Below are 26,025 nucleotides of genomic sequence, written 5' to 3'. Positions count from 1 at the left end.
GGGTTAGACTTGCAGATAAAGTGTCTACATAGTTCATTTGTCATTGACCCTTTGACTAACAAGGAGGCAGAGTTTTCAATTGACCAGAGCTGTATTGATGTTGAGAAATGGCTGCTAAGAGGTATATGTTGTAATAAATATACTCGTCTAGTTGAAATTTATAAAGAGTTAGGGCAAAATAGTCATATTGGTCGAGCTGCTGGTGATGTCCTTCACTCCCCTATTGATCCACCTGTTGATGAGTACAAAAAGGTCAGTTAAAAAGAAACCCTTTGTCCTCTTTTTTATTTCTCATTGATAACATTCTTGTGAGGAGACACCATATCATTACCAAGCAATTCACCTGTTGTTAATTTTCTGGTACATGTTATCAATTATACTCTGAAAAAATAAAGTAATTTCATCAGAAAAAAAACATGTTTATTTCGTAAAACTTATTTTATATTTTATATTACCTGATAGTATTTGAGCAACATGGGTCTTTTCTTCTTGAATGTCGGGGTCAAAAGGTCACACTCCATGTCAAAAGGAACAGGTTCAAGGTGGATCGCTTTCACAAATTCAAAACCTTTCAACTACAAAATTAAAATAAAAGATTAATTCATGAAAACAGATAAGTGGTAAAATAGTTAGTCATTAAATTATTTAAAAAGAAAAAAAACGAAAAAAAAAAACCTTGTTTTCTTTTCCGACTTTAGTGAGCTCTCCCAAGACATATTCTTTAATTTTGGGATTTTCACATAAAGCTTCAAAATCCCCAGAAATGTTATGTGCGTTAGCATAATGTTCAATTGCTTGCTTATTAGGATTCGCAACAGCAACAAGACAAGACTCAAAGCTGTTCCCATAGATCCATATCTAAAATACCAACCATAAATTAAATAACATCTTAAATGGCGTTTTAGGTTAAAATAAGTTGAAATTGTGAGTATTTTAAATAATGTACCGAATCATGATCAGAAACAGGTCCAAATACATTCTCAAGATTTTCAACAATGACATATTCTCCTTGTGAGAGCTTAAAAATGTTTTTCTTGCGATCAATAATTTTCATGCTTCCATCAGGTTGCCACTCACCAATATCACCTAAACCATAAAATAATATAAGTTAATAAGATTTTTTTTATTATTTTTGTAAATTATATACCTGTATGGAACCAACCATCAACAAGGACTTCTACTGTAAGGTCTTCTCTTTTATAATAGCCTGCAAATAAAACATTTCCTCGAATACATATCTCTCCTTGTGGTTTACTTGAAAGGGTGTCATAATTCATTTTAGGAACAGATTCCAAACAGGCATCCAAATTGGGTACGGATGGGCCCACGGTTCCCACCATCTCCATTTCGTTTGGCAATGACACGAATGATCCAGCACAGGTTTCCGTTAGCCCTGTGTGTTATTTAGTTTGCTTGTTTTTCAATCATTGTCTTGTGAGCCCATTGGACAAGTAGTAACAACATATCAGGTATGCCTTCACCACTGTTTTTCCCCAAAAAGCAAAGATTTTGTTCAAAGTTCAAAACCCAGTATTCAAATGGTGCGTGAACAGTAGATCTCATAAAAAAACTACCTGATAGCACTTGTGGGTACAATACTATAAGTTTCCCCTCTGTCTTTGTTCTTGCTGTACAATTCGGTATTCAATCCTTGCTCCTTGAATTCTGTAATTATCTGAAGTCACAAAGCACAAATCATGAGAAAGCCAGCAAGAAAAGAAAACAGATGTCTGGTGTTGGCATCGGTTATGTGAATTGCAGCACCCTGTTGGCCCTGATATCACAACATGTCAACTTTTCCATCCTTACCCATCTTATTACCTCCATCTTTACATAGCCAAAAAATGAAAGAAATTATTGTCTACACTCACTTGAGCATTTCATCAAACACCTCACGTGCACTTCATCATTTCACCTTAAAATAAAATTAAAACTGATAGAAATCCCACCAACAAGTAGATAACACAATCAGGTTAGTAAAGAGATGAATTTAGAAAAAATCATTCTTGGGAATGATGAAGTCGAATGCGATGATGAGAATTCGTGGAAAGTAAATGAATAGATGTTGATATTGGAGTTTAAAAGAGAGTTGTACCTTGGAATGTTGAGCATAGACAAAAACAGATTGATATAGGAAGACGATAACATTTATTTGAAGGAGTCGATAATTCTTCCTGCCTTGATCACATGTCAATCGGAGTTGAGGGCTTTAAGAACTGGAATCAGACCATATTTCGTCTGACATTTGTGTGCATAATACTCGAAATTCAAAAACCATAGATGTATAAACCACGATTCGTCAACCCCATAGAATCGAACCTATCAGTGTTAGAATCGAACCTATCAGTTGTTGTGGAGGAAAGGGGGGGGGGGGGAACGAACTAGGGTAGAATCAAACCTATCAATTGTTGGTACCGATTTTAGGGCTTCACATAGAACAAGAAAGAGGTGGTGATGGAGAAGATCGTAGGGCGGCGATGGATGGTAGGAATGGTGGTGATGGTCGATTGTGTTGAGGTTGCAGGTGGTGAGATGTAGCTGCGACAATCATGGTGGTAGTATGGAGGGGAGCTGTAGAGAGAGAGAGAGAGAGAGAGAGAGAGAGAGGGTGGTGAGTCTGATGAGGTGAGCATTCCCGTGGAAGGAGGAGACGCAAGCGGGCTTTTTAATTTTTTGGATTTCGTTCCCCCCCAAAAAATGAAAACACGCGCTAATAGACTAAAATTATAAAGCGACAAGGTAACACGACGCGCTTTTTAGGATAGGTGCCCTCCGTGTTTTTACTTTTTTTTTGTTGGACACTAATTTTAGGGCGCTCAAAAATGCGTGCCCTCTATCCTTCAAATTTTCCAGAGCTGACGTTATTTTTTAGGGCACGCACAAATGCGCGTCCTTTATTAGCGCGCGTCATTGTTTGCGCGTCATTAAAGGGCAGTTTTCTAGTAGTGGCGTAACTCTATGGTACACAAGGCGTACTGCTACTTCAACCAGTACGCTGAGCGTACATTGAGTACGTTGGGTGTACAAAGAGATTATCTCGGACGCGTCAAGGCTACGAGCACGTGCCCATCATGCTATGGAGTAGGCTACATGGCCAATTATGGAGCGTGAACACAAAAGTATGTTGGGAGTACATATCTCGTACGCTGGGTGTACATATTTATATGTTAAGCGTACCACTTGGTACTCTGGGTGTTCTTCCAGCCTCGAAGTTTCTGCCTGAAACTTCAAAAATTCATATATCTATCGCATATGTGCTCCGTTTTTTACGTTCTTTATATCCACGCGTAGGTGAAATTATGATCTACAACTTTAATTTAGACTCTGTCGGCTAATTCTGACTTTATTTTTAAAGTTATATTTTAATAGGCCGGGATAGGAAAAGTCCGTTAAAAATTCATAACTTCTTCATCCGACGTCCTTCTTCGCCTTTTTTACTGTTAAACTACAATAGACAAGATCTTCGATTCTCGTTTAGGTCGTGTCAGCTAAAAATCGCTCGATCTAAAATTCGAGTTTTTAGCTGCATACTACTATACCAAATCTTAGAAAATTCATAACTTCCACATATGAAGTCAGATTTGGACATTCTTTTTATGCACGCTCTCGGTTTAATGTATACTATGACTTTCATTTAGATCTCTAAGGCTAAAAATCACTTTATCGTAAATTCACTTTTTACATCATACAGAGTCGTGTCGATTCTATCGTGAAACATCGACGGGTCATAACTTCTTCTCTATAACTTGGATTTCGGTATTCTTTTTATCTCCGGAATCCTTGTTTTAACCACTAAAACTTCCTTCATAGATATCAGGTTTATCTAATATTTATTTTTGACACTTATTTTTATCCTTAATTTATTAAATCATAATAATTAGGTATAAGCACATAATACTCGAATAGTACATCTTTATTGTTACAAAGTTTGACCTAGAATATTACATCATCATTAATGCCAAGCCTAGAAATACAGGCATTACAATTCTCTCCCCCTTAGGATGATTTCGTCCACAGAATCATACATCAGCAAACGAATGCGGGTAGCGACTCATCATGTCACTCTCCGTTTCCCAGGTGAGATTTGACCGAGTCGTATGTTTCCAATGCACAAGCACTAAATCGACCATCATGCGTCGCAACTTCTTAGTCTTACGGTCAACGATTGTCTCCGGTTCTTCAATTAACCTCTTGCTTTCATCTAAAATTAATTCAGAAATTGGAATTATATCGGGAACTTCTCCCGTGAACTTCCTCAAATAACACACGTGGAAAGTGTTATGAATATCGTCTAGTTCTTCTGTTAGTTCTAGCCTGTAAGCTTGGTTCCCAATCTTCTGAAGAACTTTAAATGGTCCAATAAACTTTGGACTCAACTTTCCCCTTTTACCAAATCTTATAAGCGATGGTTTTTGAGCATTCTAACACTCCTATGGTGTACATGCAACCCTAGAAACCTTGGACCTATGTTTAACTATGATACATGCAAATTTGATTTTCCAAGGTTCATAACCTATCTAGCATACATGGGGAACTTTTAACATAACATCTAGTAAGAAATACATACCTTTTGTTGCTAGAATTCCTTTGAGAACCTTATGAGTCTAGCACCCCAAATGTGATGCCTCAAATGCTTCACACAACACCAAGTGCACTTGGAATAACTTATAGAGAAATGTAACACACTTAGAAATCGGCTATGCCCTCTTGTTCCTCACTAGTGGCTGATTTTGGTAGCTAACACATCCATTTTATAGTGTGTCACAAGTAAGGTTACACCATGTAAACCCTAAATGACATTACTTTTCATTTCTTGGATCCATGGGTCCAAAAACCACCATGGAACATCCATGGAGCGTCTCATAGGTTTTAGCCCAACTCGATACACCATGGTCTACAAGCCCACTATTAAAGAAATGGATGATTACACAATTAGCCCATATATTTAATTAGTCTTATTTTGATCAAAAAATTAATTCTAAATTAATTTTTGATCAATACTAATTAAATAATATTATTAATATATCACAATCTATAATATATTAATAAACCATAAGTGTCCTTTCTCTCATTTTAGTCTACCTAAGTGCATGATGCCATGCAACCCAAATGGACCATGCCTAATCGGGTCAAGTACATACCAGAAATAGTTATGGACTTAGACACCTTATCCAACAGTCTCCCACTTAGATAAGTCTAATAACTATTACTGCAAGTATGACTTCAGGAACCGATTAGCAATTGTAGCTCTTTCAAGGTCTCTTGGAACTGGGATAATGATGTTATGCCATTTAAGATAAGTGATCATAAAATCCTTTGTGCTCATGATATCAGCCGTAAAAATACATGGAACAATGTCGTACTTATTGTCCAACGGTTTGTTTCCCGATTTCCGATTTGTTTGACATAGAACTTAATCGAACGCATCAATTTAGTTGTGGCTGGGCCCGATACATAGATCAAAACAAAATCATCGAGGGGCCCAGATATCGTTTCTAATCCAAGAAGGAACAGATAAACTTCGACTCATATGCCTTCTCTACTACTTGTTGAATTATACAAAAGGCACGGTTTATAACATCGAGTTACCAATGCGTTTTCGTACAATCAATTTATAACCAACTCATAGTCAACAACTCATATCTCTAGGTTTGAAGACTTATATGATATTACCGTCTCACGATCACTCGAGATAAATTCCATGAAGTGATACTAGTGAGCGTGGGTTGAATCCAATACTCAGAACTTATGAGCACTCATGAGTGTCGTAGCAACTCTTGCTATGTCTAACTACTTAGACATCTACAAGCCAACTTCATGACAGTCTTGATTCATATCTACTTCCAACATATGATCGACTGTGGATGTTGGGGTACAAAGTTATTCATGATTGACTTTGTAAATGTTTGACTTTTGTAAAACCCACTTGCATGTGGTGCATTAGCCTTTTGACTAATGAGAATTTTGAGAGTGAGAGAGAGACATGTAAACACCTCCATATAAGGTGGGTTTATACCACTTATAGAGGTGTGCTTGAGAGATGTAGTCATAGTGATTAATGAGTGAGATATTTATGAAGTTGTAGACTAGATCCCTTTTTGTACTCATTTACTATGATCGAATATATCTTTTAGCACCCAAATTACGATATTCAATTGTGCAAACTTTAATTCCGCATGCCAAACCATGTTATTTATCACTACAGTTAGTATCAGAGCGTGTCTTCAATATCAAGGTGATTTTTAAAGAATGTTTCACGGTTTGGCAATTTTTGTCGTAATTTGAGCAATTTTGGTGAGTCTCTCTCTATGATCTCTCGTAATATTTGAATCGTGCGTTGCGTTCTTGATTCATGATGGTTTGACTCGTTGGATCAAATTTTCTTTGAAAAACCCATTTGTTATGATCCAATATTTTTTTTAATTGATCAAACCCTAAACGAAAATTGAAATCAATCGTTAGTTCATTTGAAAGCCTAATGTTCATCTGATCAATAGATTTAGCCCAAAATTCGAGACCAAATAAATTCTCTTTAATGTTCATCAATCTAATTAATTCGAAGCCCAAATAAATTCTCATTCATTGGAAACCCAAGTTGATAGTCAAAATACGAACACTGGAAACGAAGTTGAATTAAGAAGATAATTCAATCGGATTCATCGAGCTTATTTTTTTATCTAGTCATCATTCATGATATAATCGATTATGTATTATCTTGATTTTGTTTCCATCGATCTGTGATGCTAACTGCACATCGAGCTCAAAACAGTTCTAGCAATTTTTCTCGTTCATATACGATTCATATGGAAGCAATTTTGATTGAAATTGAACTTCTCTTGAGTCATTAAAGCATCAAATCGAACTCGATTTTACTAATATTTGTTGATTGAGTCTTGGTAAATGATGATTTCGTTGATTTTAGTTGATCATTCGTGTCAAATATCTCTTGCGTGATAGTCAAACGCAGTTGTGAGAAGTCAAAATTGAAATTGATTTTGGTTCATTATTCGACTGTTTTCAAATGGAAATCAATTACGATTGTCAAGGATTGATAACGAACAAGTGAAGAACATTGATTGTTGATTTCGAGAGTAATAGGAATCGATTGTCGAATTTGTTTGAGTTTGTTGATGATGTGCTAAAAGCTAATAGAACCTATGATAGAAACAGTGAAGAACGAAGCTAGAGTCGATTTATGATCAACAGGAGTCAGGTTCGCTGGTCAGGGTATGATTGGGAACGAAATCGTTTTTGTGTTGGTTTATTGATTGTTGAATATTCAAAAGTGAAGAATAAAGAATGGTTTGGGTCTCATGTACGAAGGAACTGGCTTATTGATTCAAAGGATAAAGATTGTGAGAACCAAGATTTGGGAAAAATGAAGACTTGATGATAACGAACGAAATTGAAATTGGAAGAAACAGATTAATGTACGAAGGATCGACTGTGTTGGATGGGTTGAAGGTTATTGATTCAGGATTTTTGTTCGAAGGATACGGTGATTTTGATTCGAAGGGTATTTGTTTTGATCGAAGCAGGTGATTCGAAGGATATGATGTTAGTGAATGATCGAAGGATTGGTTGATAGTTGATGTACGAAGGATTTTTGTTTGGGAAATATACGAAGGGGGTTTGTATACAGAATTCATATGAAGGGGTATTTGGGAAAGAATAGAAATCTCATACGAAGGGTTACTGTTCATATGTGAGACTTCGTATGCTTCGTATGATTTTGGACAAAAGTAAAAGTTTCGAATTTGACCTCTGAACCTTCGAATTTTTGACATTTCAAAAATTAACCCAAGTTTCAAATGTTTGACACTTTTCACCCAAATTCGAAAAAATTTTGGAGCTTCGTATATTTGGGGGATTCTTCGTATGATTTGAGCACAAAGGTGTGACAACCCGAAATTTGTATTCTTTACAACCCTTCGATTCAATAGAAGTCAGAACAGCTGATATTAAGTTTCAAACTTTTTGGAACAAGTTTGAGTATTGTAGGATTTACACTTTAGGTGATATCAGGAGAGAGGATGCCCTAATATTTATTGTGCAACACTGTTATTCCAAAACTCCAAGAAATTTGAGTTTATAGCCAGAATAATATTTTCAGCCAAAAACCCTGAATTTGGGGGTATATATATGAGAATTGGTCATTATTTACACTTTTTTCCAAATCTCAAGATCCAAGTCCCATTTCTCTCTCAAGTATCATCCAAAAGTTTTTCGAGATCTTCAATCTAGTAAGTGTTTCTAGCTTTCTTAAGTTGTTATATGACTTAATCTAGTGTTTTAACACACTTCTAACCGTGAAATCATTCCAAAAGGGTCAATCTTCAATTTACACCAAGAACACACACTAGTGTTCTTGGACTTTTGGCTCATTTCAAGCTTCTATATTGTAAGTGTTTCTATCCTAGAGTATCATACTGCTTAGTATACGTCCTTACATCAAGAAAATCACAAGGAAACACCAAGATTAAAGGTGTTTACGGTCCAAGAACACCTTGGGCCGTAAACCCTTCTTAAGGGGTCAAAAATGGCCCTAGTCCCTTCACAAGCTTAGGAAACTAGTCTAGATTTATTCCTTGATATGTTTGGCACTTGAAAACATCAAAAGAACATAAATAATATGTGTTTACGGCCGCAAACACATGGAGAAGTGGTCCATGGGCCGTAAACTACATATAAGGGTGTTTTGATGCCACAAACACTTCCATAGGCTTATACTTCAATGTGAAAATGCTTCTAAGGCTTCAAAACTCAAAGTGGTCAAAGAAGTGTGAGTTTATGGTCGTAAACTCATGAGTTTAGGCCATAAACTCAATGCGTTATGGTCTTTAGGGAGTAAACTCATATTAGGGGTTCCCTTGAACCCTAATCACAATAGCTTTGTCCTACAACACTTATATGCACTCCTTAGCACTTATAACACTTATATAAAGTGTTTAACATGACTTAGGATGTCTTGACTTTGTTATTTAATTGTTTAAAGGCTAATTGGTTACATATATGTGATATTATATGTTAACTAGGATAATAGGGTATGTACAAGTCTTCACTTGACACCTAGCATCCTATATAGTTCGTCCAATCCCAACCACTTGCTACAGGTGAGTTCATACCCCTTAATCAATATTTTAAATGTTTTTAAATGCTTTTATGGGGGGGATACAAGTTGATTCATGCTAGTTATTATATCAATCACATGTGATTAATAAGCAGCATGCAAATGGATTTACTATACGGTAACTGCTTTACCAAACAGATTTCTTCAAATGTTTATCTTAAACGTTTTTATATGTTTAAAACTCTTTATTAAACTGTTTATTATACATTGTAGGTTTCATTTCAAACTCTTTTACAATTGTGTTTCAACAAAGGTTTCTTTATACTTAAACTGTTTTATCAAAGCAAATACTTCCAAACCGCTATATAAGCCGACATCAAGTCAATCTTTTCTTAGAAATTAATCTTTTTCAAAGGTTTTGCAAAACTTCTTTTATGCTTTTATATTGTCAAATGCATGTCTATGTATGTATAATTATATAAGTAATGTTTAAAGGGCTTAGGAAGGCTAGCTCGCTTTATCTCCTTTTCCTCGTTGGGATGTGGCTTTAGGGTATCGGTTATCCGTCCGAATGTCATCTAAATATTAGTTGTGTATCATGTATACATATGTAGACATAAAAGTTCTCCTCAGTCAGTTCAGTACCTGTGGGTAGCAAAGGCATACCTCAAGTTATACACGTTCATTGTTAGTAACTATTATAGGTATAGTTAGGAGATATTACTTACCATTCCAAGTACAAGGAATCACACAAGAGTCAGTTCATTCATGAGTCTATACTACTACATAGATACGTTTACATGATTACGCTTACATGACTACGTTTACATGATTACACTTACATGAGTACGTTTACATGATTACGCTTACATGAGTACGTTTACATGATTACGCTTACATGAGTACGTTTACATAGATACGCTTACATCAGTACGGTTACATAGATACGCTTACATGAGTGCGTTTACACATACGATAATAGGACATACATAACTAGGTGCAATAGCATAGAACGATTTCAGGATCTAACTATACCAATGAATCACAACGCATTGTGATAGTTATATTGGGTGTACATGATCATAGTAATGTGGATGTTCGCAGCTTACAAACATGCAGGGGTCGTGTGTGGGTCCCAAAATCCATTTGACAGGGGAGCGTCTAGCCCGGGATCTAGCCATCACATTATGCCTTATCCCTCAATTAAGGCAAAATAGTACAAAAGTAGTCACTAATTACAAATACTACAGTACTTACGACACTTACAATAGGATATAAAGCTCCAGTTAATATATTATTAATACCTTTACTATGTTTCATATTCACATGATCAATGAGGTAGATTAGAATAATAATAATAGTCGTACAGTCGGGTCTTGGTAGAAGACTACTTTCAAAACAGTCGGGTCTTGGTAGAAGACTATTTTCAAAACAATTAAGTCTTGGTAGTTACTTATTGAAATACTACAGTACTATAATATTTTCCCATAACATTCACTTCGTGAACATTCACATGATGCACGGTAATGTAAAAGCTATGTTTTTGGTCAATGATAGTCGGATTTGGGAAAATACACACTTTTACAAGAGACATACACATATACTAGATGTGTTGGTAGAAGGCTACTTTTAGGTAGGAAACATAGGGTTTTCTAGGAGTTTCAAAACTTTTACATACTTACACTTCACATACATACAAATACTTACATACAAATTCAAACACTAAAATACTTACGATCTCACAACCTTTAAAGCAGATACTCTCTTTCAAAATAACTTGTATCCTCAGGTCAACAGTAGACAGGTACTGGTGCAAGGTTTAGAGAAGATGGAGCTCGTTCAACACTCATCTTTCATTTTGATATATATAATTTAGTGTCTATTATAATTTGATAGAACACACTTGTATTAAAATTATATTATTAATGCAATGGATAATGTTGTTGCTTGTTTACTACTATTCATTATTGTGATACTGTACATGACGTCCTCCGCCCCAGAACGTTTCCGTTGTTCATGGTTTTGGGGTGTAACAAAAGGGCAGAATTTTCGAAAATGGTCCCTAAGGTTTTGAAAGTTTGGCAATTTGCACCAACATTCGAAAAAGGTCTGTTTTTGCTGAAAATTGAAGAAAGTGTGTTTCAGGCCCCTGAAGTTTGTGCAAATTGACGCTTTTACCCTGCTTTGGAAAAGGGGAAGAGTTTTGCATATTTTGCTGTTTTGGGCGCAACGGATCACTGCAAAATTTTGAAATTCACAATTTCTACCCATTTTTTAGAAATTTTGTCAAAGGCAATCCGTGAACGAAGCTAAAAATTGAATATTTTTTAGATTTTCCGGATTGAAGCACAAAGTTTATGCCACATGTTAAGGGGGAGTTTTGACATGAAAAATTACGAATAGAGCACGTTCTTTTTCCTAGGAGTTTTATAATCAAATCTCGGTTATAAAAAGGGGGAGAAGTTTATATGGAAATTCGAACTTGAATTTTTATATTACGCGGATTTGAAGACTGAAGTGATCTTGAAGTTTTGAAGCCTACGAGATGATGCAATTGGACGTTTGGAAATGATGTATTCAAAATGGGTTTGGTTTTATTGAAGATTTTTGGGGTGTGCTTTATGCTCAACTTTAGGGTGATTATTTGGAGTTTGGGATACTCTTAATCATTCGTTGATGCTCGAATTGTATGGTCTCACATCCTAGAGCCAAATTGAAGAATCATGGAAGAATTGAAGAGTGAAGTTCGTTTCAACATGTGTCACCTTTGAGGCTCAAACCTTGTAGTTGCTCGACTTTGGAAGAATTGAAGTGGGTCATTCATTCCTAAATTTTAGGGGGAGAATGTTGGGGTACAAAGTTATTCATGATTGACTTTGTAAATGTTTGACTTTTGTAAAACCCACTTGCTAGTGGTGCATTAGCCTTTTGACTAATGGGTATTTTGAGAGTGAGAGAGAGACATGTAAACACCTCTATATATGGTGGGTTTATACCACTTGTAGAGGTGTGATTGAGAGATGTATTCATAGTGATTAGTGAGTGAGATATTTATGAAATTATAGACTTGATCCCTTTTTTGTACTCATTTACTATGATCGAATATATCTTTTAGTACCCAAATCACCATGTTCAATTGTGCAAACTTTAATTCCGCATGCCAAACCATGTTCTTTGTCACTACAGTGGATATTTTGAATAAGGTAATTATTCTGGAAGTCAAAACACGCAAAGCTGAAACAACAGTAAATAATTGACAAAGATACTAACACTTTACTCATAAATAAGCAACAACTTTTATTCATCATCAAATGTCGATTAAATTTTATAAGTTTCAGAAATACCTATCTAATCTGAAAAACTAATATCATCCTTCAACCCGATACGCCTCACATGCTATAAATGCTTAACCCTAGTCAGTCCCTTTGTGAGGGGTTCTGCTGGGTTCTCATCCGATGATACCCTGCCATGAGGAGTCCTTCTTCTATTTGATGTCTGATAAAATGGTATTTTCTGCCGATGTGTCTGGATCTCTCGTGATCCCTTGATTCCTTCGCTAAGGCAACTGCAATTTCACTATCACAGAAAATTTCAATAGGCTCCTTTATAGTGTTGGGTTTTGAGCATTCTAACACTCCTGTGGTGTACATGCAACCCTATAAACCTTGGATCTATGTTTTCTCTATTATAGATGCAAATATTAACTATTCCAAGGTTTCATCCTAACTAGCATATTATGAAGCACCTATACTACAAAGTTCTAGTTAGATGACATACCTTTTGATGTAGATTGATGTCTTCAAGCCTTAAGAGCTTAGCCCCAATAGTGTGGAAGCCTCAAATGGAATCAAAAATCACCAAAACACCTTGGAAGAACGTGAGAGAATATGTATGCACACTAAAATCGGCCCACTCTTATTTTCACACACTTGTGCCAATTTTGTGAGCCAAGGACCCCTTTATATATTATGGAGGATTAGGGTTACATCCATGTAAACCCTAATACCCATGACCTTTCATTTACATAGGATCCATAGGTTAAAAGCTCCATGGATTATCCATAAAAGCTTAGCCCAACCTAAATGAACTTGGCCCATTCCATATATATAAGAGTCCATATTTAATTAGTTACTTTTGATCAGTTAATTAATTCTAAATTAATTCTTGATCAATACTAATTAAATAATATGATTCCATATTAATATATTAGAACTTATAATATATTAATATTAATAATAATATACTATTCTCAAAAGACTATCCATATAAATTGTGTCGGTGAAGTGCAACCCAAATGGACCATGCCGGGTCGGGTCAAGTACATACCAAATATAGTTATGGACTTAGACATTAATCCAACATATAGTTGGTACAACTCCAAGGACCCAGTCCTTAGTCCTCTGAAGATACTTGAGAATGTTCTTTACCGCAGTCTAGTGAGCCTTGCCAGGGTTCCCCGGATATCTGATGACCATGATCAAAGCAAAAGCCACATCAGGATCAGTACAAGTCATAGCATACATGATCGAGCCTACAGCGGAAGCATATGGTACTCGACTCATTTCAGCTATCTCAGCCTCTATACTCGGACACTGAGTCTTACTCAGCTTGGCGTTACTCTGGATCGCTAAATCTCCTTTCTTGGAGTCTTGCATGCTGAACTATTCAGCACCTTATCCAAGTAAGTACTCTAACTAAGTCCAGTTAGTCTTTTACTCCTTTCTCTTAATATCCTTATCCCTAGGATATAGGGAGCTTCTCCAAGGTCTTTCATAGCAAAACACTTCCCAAGCCAGGACTTCACCTCCTGCAGAGTTATGATGTCATTTCCTATGAGTAGTATGCCATCCACATACAATAACAAAAAGCTAACTATACTCCCACTAGCTCTGACATATACGCTGGACTCATCTTCGCTTCTCGAGAAACCAAACTCTTTGACCTTTTTACGGAAACAAAGATTACAGCTGCGAGATGCTTGTTTCAATCTATAAATAGATTTCTCAAGCTTGCATACTCTATTTGGGTACTCCGGGCTGACAAAATCCTTTGGCTAACTCATGTAAACATCCCCAACCAGCTTTCCATTAAGGAAGGTGGTTTTGACATCTATTTGCCATATTTCTTAATCATGAAATGCAACAATGGTTAGCATAACCCTAATAGACTTTATCTTCGCTACTGGTGAGAAGGTTTCATCATAATCAATGCCCTGAGTCTGAGTAAAACCCTTCACAACTAGTTGCGCCTTATAAGTATGCACTTTGCCATCCATGTCGGTCTTCTTCTTGAAGATCCATGTGACAACCTGAAATTTCCATTCGGTCAAACCCTAAAAGTCAAACCACTTCGTATCATAAGTCAATGTCATTATTTCTTATTTTTAAGAAATATAAAGTTCGTTTGATTATTTTAATATTATTTTTAAACGAACAGGTGAAAGAAAGTGTCGTCTCGGGTTTTGAATTTTAAAAACCGCAAACACCTCGCGTATTAGAAATTCCCGACCAAACTTTTAGGTTTGGGTTGAAAAATCACCCAAAAATTGTGAACTCATACCTATGTATGAGTTTACTCCCCAAAAACTAGTCATTTGTGTTTACTCCCCATTTTCTAAAAGAGTAAACTCCAAACTCTCTCAAGTATCATCCTTGTTTTTGTTCTAGATCTTCAAACTAGTAAGCTTTCAAACCCTTTCAAGTTAGTATATCACTTAATCTAGTGATTGTACATCCTTTAATCCATTCATTTATGTGTTTTGACTAGTTTTTCCAAAACACCAAGAACACACACTAGTGTTCTTGGACTTAAAGTTCATTTCAAGCTTCCACAATGTAAGTACTTCTATCCTAGAGTCATTTAAAGCTAGCTATACATGTTTATACCAAGGAAAAGTCCCAAGAACACCAAGAACAAGGTGTTCATGGTTTTGGGAGGCTCCCAAAACCGTAAACACCAAATATAGTGCCTTAGGGTGCTTTAGGGTGCTTTAGGGTGTCTAGATGCTTCACAATGCCTTAGGGACTTGTCTAGATCCATCCTTGATGAGTGTATCACACAAAAAGCACAAAAATCCAACATTTATATGTGTTTAAGGTTTAGGGATCTCCCAAAACCGTAAACACCTTAAAAGTTGTGTAAATGTCCCATAAACTGCCCATGGTTGTTCCTTATGGCTAGAATCTAACCTAGACTAGTGCCATGTTTGAGCTAAGGACTTGAAAACCGCCAAATACCAAAATTAGGAGTTTAAGGTAGTAAACGCATGAGTTTATGGTAGTAAACTCATGCGTTTAAGGTAGTAAACTCATGGAGAAATGGTCCTTAGACCGTAAACTCCATTTAGGAGTGCCTTGATGCCACACAACAATTCCTAAGGCTAAATCATGAAGTAGGAATGCTTGGAATAGCTTAGAAGACTTCAATTCACCAAATGGTCAAAAGGTTAGGAGTTTACGACCGTAAACTCAAGGTGTGTTGGTCCTTAGGGAGTAAACTCATTTTAAGAGTGTTCCTTGAACCCCAATCATACTAGCCTTTCCCTACAACACTTAGATGCACTCCTTAGCACTTATAACACTTATACAAAGTGTTTGTCATGCCTTAGAGTGTCTTGAATTTGTTTATTATTTGTTTAAATACTAATTGTTTATATACATGTATCCTTATATGTTATTAGGATCTTTGTGCGTGTCTAAGTCTTCACTTGACACCAAGCACTTATCCGACACTTACTTCCGATCCACTTGCTACAGGTGAGTTCATACCCCTTAATCAATGTTTTAACTGTTTTTAAATGTTTTATGGGGGGGATACAAGTAGAATTATGCTAATTATTATATCAATCACATGTGATTAATAAGCAGCATTCAAATGATTGGCTACTCATTAGCCGTTTTACCAAGCAGTTTCCTTCAAATGTTTTTCATAAACACTTTATGTGTTTAAACTCCTTATTACACTGTACATTTTACTTTGTATGTTACATTTCAAACTTATTTATAATTATGTTTCAAACAAATGTTTCTTTATACTAAACTGTTTTATCAAACCCATGCCTTCAAACCGTTCTATAGATTGACATCATGTCGATCTTTTCTTAGATAATAATTATGTTCAAATGTTTTACAAAACTTATTTTATGCTTTTATATTATAAATTGCATGCCTCTATATGTATAATTATATAAGAAATGTTTAAAAGACTTAGGAAGGCTATCCACCCTGTTTCCTTTTCCTCGATTTGGATGTGGTCTGGTGGGATATCGGGTACCCGTCTGAAGGTCGTTTAAATATTAGTTATATATCATGTGTACATATATAGTCATAAAGTTCCTTCCAGTTCATTCCAATGCCCTTGGGTAACAAGGGTATACATCCATGTCCATACGTACCTGTTAGATTACTAGTAAACTACCATATGGGTAGTTTAGGAAGATACTAGAACTATTACTAGAATGTGATATAATACAATGAGTAAGTTCATTCATGAGCCAATACTTTCTAAAACATTACAGTACATTACTATACTTGCTAGGTAGAGAGAGCATACATTACAGTTAGAACATTACAGTACATTACTATACTTACTAGATAGAGAGAGCATACATTACAGCTAGAACATTACAGTATATTACTATACTTGCTAGATAGAGAGAACATACATTACAGCTAGAACATTACAGTACATTACTATACTATTACATAGATATGTTTACATGATCACACTTACATGAGTACGCTTACATATACATAGAACATACGTCACTAGGTGCTATAGCATGGAACTAGTTCAGGATCTAACTATACCGATGAATCACAGTGCAATAGTGATAGTTATATCGAGTATACATGATCATAGTAATGTGGATGCTCACGGCTTGCAGATATGCAGGGGTCGTGGGTAGGTCCCAAAATCCCTTTGACATGGGAGCGTATAGTCTAGGATCTAGCCATCACATTATACCTTATCCCTCAAATAAGGCAGTTGAGTACCGATGTAGTTTAGTTCTATCGAGTATACATGATCATAGTAATGTGGATGCTCATGGCTTGCGGATATGCAGGGGTCGTGGGTAGGTCCCAAAATCCCTTTGACAGGGGAGCGTATAGCCTGGGATCTAGCCATCACATTATACCTTATCCCTCAAATAAGGCAATTGAGTACCGATGTAGTTATTTATAACAAATGCTACAGTACTTAGAAGAATTACCCTAGACTTTAGGTAATTGGTACGGTTGTAGTTCGGCACTACACCATAGTACTATTTCATTTTCCCATTACATTCACTTCGTGAACATTCACACAACTCGCAGAAATGTAGAAACTATATTTTTGGTTAATGATAGTCAGACTTGGGAAAATACACACTCTTACAAGAGACACACACAGACACTAGATGCCTTGGTAGAAGGCTACATATAGATCAGTTAAGTCTCGGTAGAAGACTCCCTGTTATAATAGTAGGAATCATAGGGATTTCTAGAGTTTTTCAAACGTTTACAGTTGTTTTACATACATTTTGAATACTTACGATTCACATACATTTTCAATACTTACAATTCATATACATACAAATTCTTACATACAAATTAAGACACTAAAATACTTATGATCTCACCAGCTTCAAAGCTGATACTCGCTTTCAAAATTACTTGTATGCTCAGGTCATCAATAGACAGGTACCGATGCAAGGTTTAGAGAAGATAGAGCTTGTTCAAGACTCATCTTTCATTTTTATTTATGCTTTAGTGTCTATTATAATTTGACAGAACACACTTGTATAATAATTATATTATTAATGCAATGGATGATGTTGTTGCTTGTTTACTACTTTTCATTGTTGTGATACTGTACATGATGTCCTCCACCCCTGAACGTTTCCGCCGTTCATGGTTTTGGGGTGTGACAGATTCGTATCAGAGCATTGTTTGTAGTGAATTAAGTATATCAACCCATAAAACGATATACTAACTATAAATACAATGGGATTAAAATACTCTGACCAAGAGTTTATACTTTAAATAATAAAATATTTAATTAAGTATACGTGCTGCATTCATAGAAAAATCAGTGTCACTAGGACAGTACAAAAGAATTACGATTGTTGGGCAACACGAGTGGACTTAGAGACATCTAGTCAAAACTGGGAAGATATAGCCTGATCATCTATATTATCTGAGGGTTGACTAGCATGTGCTTAAGTGTAGTTGTGTGGTTGCAACAAGTCTAAAATCTTACGAACCCTACCACAATGAGAACAGTAGAACATAACATTAAACTTAAAATACTATAGGAGTATTTGGTGTTACTATAAGCACTTTATACTTGAGAACTAAAACGGGATCTTCATTACTAAGTTGATAGTTGCTAAGTGGATACACTAAGGCTATATGTAATTAGGATGTTATAGACTTAGAATCTATGAAAATTTACTTCACCCCTATTTCTGTGTGAATATGGAGTTAAGGTCACTTATTCGAAGGCCTATCCTGTTTCGATTACATATAACTGGTATGCACTTCACAAATAGCGATGTAACTAATGAAGATTTCCTAAATAATTATCTAGATAGTTCGTCTAATAATTATTTTCTTACCCCAATTCTCACGTAGATAACATGGCTGGACTCCATCCCCACGGTAACCAGTACCTCCCGAATGAGGTCATTGTTGGATGGTTTGAAGAAGAACCAGAGAATGATCACCATGATGAAGACCTTTCGGACGATGCTAACTCTGAACCCGAGGTTGAGAACCTACCCCAGGCAGCTCCCGTTCCAATTCCTAACCCTCGTCCGGCTTTTCATGGCCCGACGCCTGAGTGGGTGGAATGCTTGGAAACGTGGAACCAAGGACAAGATTAGCCCATGCCGTTTAATGGTGACCGAAGCTTCTATGACCTGAGTAATGGGGGCTCAGCAGACAGAATCTTGCCAATCTTGGTCCGTAGAGTGGCCCGGAATGAGATTCAAGGCAGGACAACCCTACATCAGATCACCGAAGTTGTCGCCGATGCGAGAATGCATACCCTCCGCACCATTCGTCTAGAAGATGCTCGCGAGAGATCTGAGAGAAACCATGAAACCCTGCTTCAAGCACTAGCTGAATCACTATCCGAAGTCATAGAGCTCCGAGTACGCCAGAGGGTGTATGAAAAACACCTACTTGACGTGGAACGTCAACTGGCTGAACTGAGAGTTCACCAGAGGGATGACCGTCGCCAGTAGTAGATGCTTTACTTTATTTTCCTCATTAAAAGGAATCATTTTTCTGTCTATGCCCGAAGTGGCATTTTCTATGAAACTATCTTGTATTGTAAGTACTTTTGGTTAGGTCTTTATACTGTCAAGGACTATCTTCTCTAGATATGATGTAAGACCTTTTGCAAGGTCATTTTCCCGAACTTTTACATCATGAATATCAAAGATTTTGACAGTCGGCTAACTTTCGTGTCCTTCTTTATTCAAGTACTCTCATCATACTTTCATTGGAGTCTATTTGAAACCTGCTTTAGTAAAGTCATTGGACTATAGTAATTTAGCTCCGGAGACATTTCCAAGTCTCTTTTAGTGGTTGGATCCTGTTATTCACCAACCATCGATACCTCGGCTTGAGCGACAAACGTCTTGAGACCATTCTACAAACTCACTTCTATTTCGTACTAGGACTGCATCATAGGGATGTAGGTCAAACCTTCGCGATCATACCTCCAATCAGTACTGGGACTGCATCATAGGGATGTAGGTCAACCCTTCGAGAACATACTCTTACTCTTTTCTTGAGCAATCGAAGTACATCTAGAGTCCGCTAGAATCGCTCAGAAAATCCTTATCTTTCGTGTTACAAAATCATGTCGTCATCCGGAAGCAATCAATCGAACAACGAAACCTCTACCTTTCCTATGGACGCCGCTACCTTTCAAACCGCAGTTACAATTGCCATGATGGCTGCCGTGACAGCTATCCTTGCGCACCATAGCGCTATCAGCACAATCAATGCTGATGATGGGATTGGAGTTTCCAATCGTGGTATCCATCCAGGAAGTCGCCAAATAGTATCAGTCACAGGCTCGCAAAGCCGAAAGACAGAGAACAAGAAATGAAGGCGACAAGCCCAGAAAGAACGTAAGAAATCCCAAAAACTTGCCATGCAACAACGGCAAGTGGAAACCTCTGCCATCCCCATACCGAGAAGACCATATAAAGGAACACTCCCGAAGTGCGACTGGTGCAACTACCACCACAAGGGAATTTGCCGAGCCTGGCAATGCAATAATTGCAACAAGATGGGACACATTGCTCGTTTCTGTAGAACTACCTCCACCACTGGAGCAAGCCTAGTTTGCTATAGTTGTGGTGAGGCAGGGCATAATTACAAAAATTGTCCAAAAGAGAAGATCACTGAAACCAACCGTGTCCCCATGACTCCTACTCGACACTTCACTTCCACCACCAATGTTGGTGTTGTCCAGATATGTCACCAATGCGGTGAAATTGGACACCTCAAGAAGGATTGCCCGATAGTGAAGAACTCGGGTGCTGATGGGAAGATTGTCAGGATCACAACTACAGGAGAGCCTACTCCAAAACCCTCGTTAATGTAATTTAGGCGCTTCGTTGTAACAGAATTATAACCCATCCAAAACTAGTGCAACTAGAGTCTTACCTTTTGCGAGATCCTGTCTGTATAGGGATGCTCGTGCTGCGTATACTTGTCTTTTGTAGTATACCTTATTCACAACTATAGTCTTGTAGAAGATCTAAAGTACTGTAACTCTGTTCATGGTTGCACGGTTGTGTTTTGTCTGTAAACGTCATATGTTCAAATCTAATGTCTTTAAGTTTCCGTATGATTCCGATATTATCATACAACTATATTCAATTTGATCCACACCATACCAGCTTCATACGTACATCTCTTTCTTCGAAATCACCTTTCCAGCGAAGCTGTCATTTCAGAACACCGAAGCACTCATGCGTGGAGTACCTCATAGTTCTTCTCTTTCGTGAAGAAATCCCCGAAGTACCACTCGTGCAGTATGTCAAGTTCAATCCAAGGATTCATATAGTTGATCTATCACCAAGGAATGAATACATAAGAGTGATATATAATCAAGGTTCTACATGTTTAGAATTGATGATTCCACTTTAACTTCTTTTTCCTCAAATGGATGTAAGCTTAAAGAAGAATCAATTATTCGACTATCTTTTCAATATTAATTATATACGACTCGTATACTCGAGATGGTGATCGTTGAACCAAGTATGGATTCTAAAATGAACTTCAGGATGGAGGCTGCCTAAGTCTACGAGAAATCGCATCGTCATGTGAACAGACTTACAACCCAGTATGACTACTGCAAACAGATCGCCCTATAGTCTAAACACCTACGGAGATACAAGAACAGCCCGGACAACTTAGCGAACTACACAGAAATAGAATTAGAAGACTAGGCTTCTCACCCTGGAGAACCCCAGTCTTGTTCTTCCAGAGATCGACGTATTGCATCGTATGTTCCTCGGCTATCGAGGACTCCATCAAGATTCCCATTAGAAATCGTTATCTCTACATCGCATAGATGAATTGGTTGAGAAAACACAAGGAAAGAATTTCTTTCAGGAATGGACCTGAGATCTGGTTATCACCAATTCGAGTGTTAGAGAAGGATGTCCGGAATACTATCTTTCGAACTCGATGCGGACACTTCGAGTCCGTAGTGATACCCTTCGGATAGGACCAATACGCCCGAAGCATTCATGAATTTAATGAATAGAGTTCGTCTTTCTTACTTGGATCAGTTCGTCATTTCTCCATGTAATGACTTACTTGTCTACCTTCGTGGTAAGAAGGAACCCATGGAAACATTACCTTCAGAGGAACTTCCGCGAAGTTCTCTAAGCACAAGTTTTGAAATTGAAGAGTCAGGTTGCTATGACACACTGTTAGTGATGTGGGAATTTTTTAGCACTCTTTCAATTTGTTAAAACCGTGAGAATTTGTCGAAACCAGTGACGCCGACAGACATTTGCCAAATTCTAGGTCTTACAGACCTACTACCTTAGTTCATCCAGAACCCCCTCGCAAATCACAGAAAACCGTACGACCTTGACCCAGCAAGGAGTGGCCCTTGACTGGGAAGTTAAACAAGAAAAGGAAACCTTGGAGATTCCAAGGGAGAGACCAAGTTCTTTAGGAAATCTCACTCTGGGAATGGCTTAATACGCTTCGTAAAGCGTGGAAAGCTAAATCCAATATAGTTAGGACCTCCGAGATTCTTACCAGAATCGGTCCTATACCTCGCAAACTAGACCTACTCCGCGAACTCAGTAACGTACATTCTACTCTTCGCGTCTCGATCGTGAAACCATATCTTTCCGTTAGAAATCTTGTAAGTCCACTCGTCGAGATCCTCTCCTTCGTATTAGAACCGTAGTGACCCTCAACCGAGAGGTCAAGCGGACGAAGCAACGCGGTCGCCCGTTAGTGAAGGTTCGTTGGGAACCAACCGAGGACCCGATTTCACTTAGGAGCGCAAGAACCAACCGAGAACCCGATTTCATGACTCGATCATTCATGCCCACTTCCTTACCTAAATTCTAATTTCGGGACGAAATTCCCTTTAATAGGGGGATGATGTGACAACCCAAAATTTCCATTCGGTCAAACCCTAAAAGTCAACCACTTCGTATCATAAGTCAATGTCATTATTTCTTATTTTTAAGAAATATAAAGTTCGTTTGATTATTTTAATATTATTTTTAAACGAACGGGTGAAAGAAAGTGCCGTCTCGGGTTTTGAATTTTAATAACCGCAAACACCTCACGTCTTAGAAACTCCCGACCAAACTTTTAAGTTTTGTCACACCCCCAAACTAGAACGGCGGAAACGTTCGGGGGCGGAGGACGTCATATTCAGTATCATAACAGTTTATAGAAAGGAAAGTACACACCACCATACATATATAAAGGTTTTAAAAATGTTCACATCATTGTATTCATTACATGCTCAAAAGATAAATGCATAAACATCTTTCAAAAAAAGTAATTAACGCCAGCGCGTTAATCCCCAAAAGTTGATTTCCAAACCTGCTTAGCGGTTCCCTGAGAATACAAGTTATTTCAAAGAGAAAGTGTCAAGAATTAAGTTGGTGAGTTCATAAGTGGTTTAGAAAATTTGTATGCCATTCCAAATTGAGTGTATGTTTTCCAAGAAAATCCCTTATTTTTTTATAAAAGTGTGAAATGCATGAGAATATATGTATTGAATAATATAGATAGTTGAATCAAGAAAATCCCTTATTTTTCTATTAGTTGTTTGTTTTGTATACAAGGAAAATCGCATATTTTGCTAAAGTAATAGTTAGCCTAATGTCCCAGACTAAAAACCGAAAGCAAAAGACATGCTTTAGAAGGTTGAAGCATCGATTTATATAATAAAACCTATTAGAAGATTTCAGTTTGTTAGATGAATAATAGTTTTAATAACTACTCATTCATCAATCAGAAGTACTATAATAATTGTATATCCAATGAGTTTTATAACCATACTAAACATAATATGCTTGTAGCGACGTTCTTCAGGCGTTGTAGCGTTATGACAAGCTGTCACCCCAAAGGAAGGACTGTAGCTAACAGTCAAGGCGCAGGATCATGACTTCCCGTATAGATCTATACACATTTGACACGTTCTCCGAACGGGAGACTCTGGTTATAGACAGGACTTGTAGCGATACCTTCTAACAAAAAGGCAGTATTTGAAGATGTACATGTCTCACGGATTCTCAACTAAGTCTGTATTAAAGTAATAGTTTTGCATGCAAAGATCATCCTTTCTCACAAAGTTTTGACAATGCGTAAATCATAAGTTTTTTAAAATGTATTAAAACGGTTTAGCAACGAAGGATACTTTGGAATTACTAAATACTTTGTATAAATCTAGTGCACGCAAAGTATGACAAGAGTTTTCACATAGTAGTACTAAATCACAAGTGATTCATTTGATAAAAATGAGTAAAGTGAAATTTTATGAAATACACGATAATAACCATATGTTTACTTCTATTCCCCCCCCCCCCCCCCTTAAAATAGTATAAAAAGCATTTAAAACGTATTTAAAGTGTGTTTGTAGGGGTATGAACTCACCAGAATGTTTGAAGAAAGCGAGATGGAAACCGGGCAGAATTTCGTCTCGGGAAACGGATTTTTCTCGGGATTCTCGGGAATCTCGGGAGTAAAAACGATCTTCGGGACTTGGGCTAAATGACCAGGGCTTCGTTAATAATTCATAACCTTTTCATACGATGTCCGTTTTGGGCGTTCTTTTTATGTACGTTTGCAGTTTAACGATATTTATGACTTTCATTTGGACACCTAAGGTCAAAAGTATTTTATTGAAACTTTGCGTTTTTACGTAAATTCGTATTGCCGGTTTTTGTCGGAAAAATTAGAATGGTCATAACTTCTTCGTTATAACTCGGATTTTAGTGTTCTTTATATGCTTGGAAACCTTAGGACAATATCTACTACATAGCATACTCCAAACAGAGCTTTTGAATACTTCATTTTTCGATGATATTCTAATTACTTTTTCAAAGAGGTTACAAGACTCGATTTTGAATGACCTGAAATGATGGGTTGTTACATCATCCCCCTGTTAGAGGGAATTTCGTCCCGAAATTTTAATACAAAAGAAAAGTTTTAGGGGCTGAGGAAGAGGTGTGGATACTTCTGTTGCATTTGATCTTCTCGTTCCCACGTGAACTCAGGTCCTCGCTTAGCGTTCCAGCGAACCTTTACTATTGGAAAGCGACTCTGTTTAGTTCGCTTAACTTCCGTATCCATGATCTCGACGGGTTCTTCCACAAAGTTAAGATTTTCATTTAGTTCGATTTCATCGAGTGGAATTACAAGTGTTTCGTCGGACAAACACTATTTCAGGTTCGATACGTGGAATATTGGATGTACTTTGTTAAGCTCGATTGGAAGTCGGAGTTTGTAGGCCACTGGACCAACTCTTGAAATGATTTCGAAGGGTCCAATGTACCTAGGATTTAGCTTCCCACGTTTTCCAAAGCGTATCATGCCCTTCCATGGTGAGACCTTCAGTAGTACACAGTCGCCAATCTGAAATTCCAAGGGTTTACCTCTTTTGTGGGCATAGCTCTTTTGCCTATCCCTTGAGGATTTCAGTTGATCTCGTATTTGCACGATCTTTTTAGTCGTTTCTTTGATGATCTCTGGACCAGTGAGGGTGCTATCAGGGACTAGACCTTTTGCCAATTGCGTGTCGCCCACTTCTGTCCAGTACAGAGGTGATCTGCACTTACGGCCGTAAAGGGCTTCAAATGGAGCAGTCTTGATACTAGTATGATAACTATTGTTATAAGAGAACTCGACCAAAGGTAAGTGAACATCCCACACTTTACCAAAGTCGATTACACATACTCGCAACATGTCTTCCAAGGTTTGGATTGTTCTCTCACTCTGTCCATCAGTTTGTGGGTGGTATGCAGTACTCATATCCAACCTTGTTCCCATGGATGTTTGCAATGATTGCCAGAATCTGGAAGTGAATCTGTTGTCTCTATCTGAGATGATGGACATCAGCACTCCATGAAGTCGTACGATCTCCCGGATGTAGGTTCTTGATAGTTTTTCCATCTTATCAGTTTCCTTGATCGGCAAGAAATGAGCGGACTTGGTTAATTTGTCGACGATCACCCAAATAGTATCTTGGCCACCCTGAGTTTTGGGCAGTTTCGTTATAAAGTCCATGGAAATCTGCTCCCATTTCCACTCAGGTATTTCAGGTTGTTGGAGTAGACCTGAGGGTTTCTGGTGTTCTATTTTTATCTTGGCGCAAGTCAAACACTTGCTCACATAGGTAGCAATCTCCGCTTTCATGTTTGGCCACCAGTAGAGTTGCTTGAGATCTAGATACATCTTGTCTGAACC

At 37.3% G+C, this 26,025-nt stretch overlaps 1 protein-coding gene across 1 annotated transcript; it reads right to left on the bottom strand.

Moving 5' to 3' along the window:
• Positions 1-296: 296 nt before the first annotated feature.
• On the bottom strand, positions 297-1,346 carry LOC111904427 (long chain acyl-CoA synthetase 4). The gene is made up of 4 exons (XM_042897668.2): positions 1,148-1,346; positions 947-1,086; positions 676-858; positions 297-575 (listed from the first exon to the last, which is right to left on the bottom strand). Exons 1-4 carry the CDS (start codon positions 1,344-1,346, stop codon positions 447-449), a joined length of 651 nt encoding a protein of 216 aa, XP_042753602.2. The 3' UTR covers positions 297-446.
• Positions 1,347-26,025: the final 24,679 nt, after the last annotated feature.

Source organism: Lactuca sativa, chromosome 8 (genome assembly GCF_002870075.4).
Source record: "Lactuca sativa cultivar Salinas chromosome 8, Lsat_Salinas_v11, whole genome shotgun sequence".
Classification (NCBI taxonomy): Eukaryota; Viridiplantae; Streptophyta; class Magnoliopsida; order Asterales; family Asteraceae; genus Lactuca; species Lactuca sativa.
This window is presented reverse-complemented; position numbering and strand designations above follow the sequence as displayed.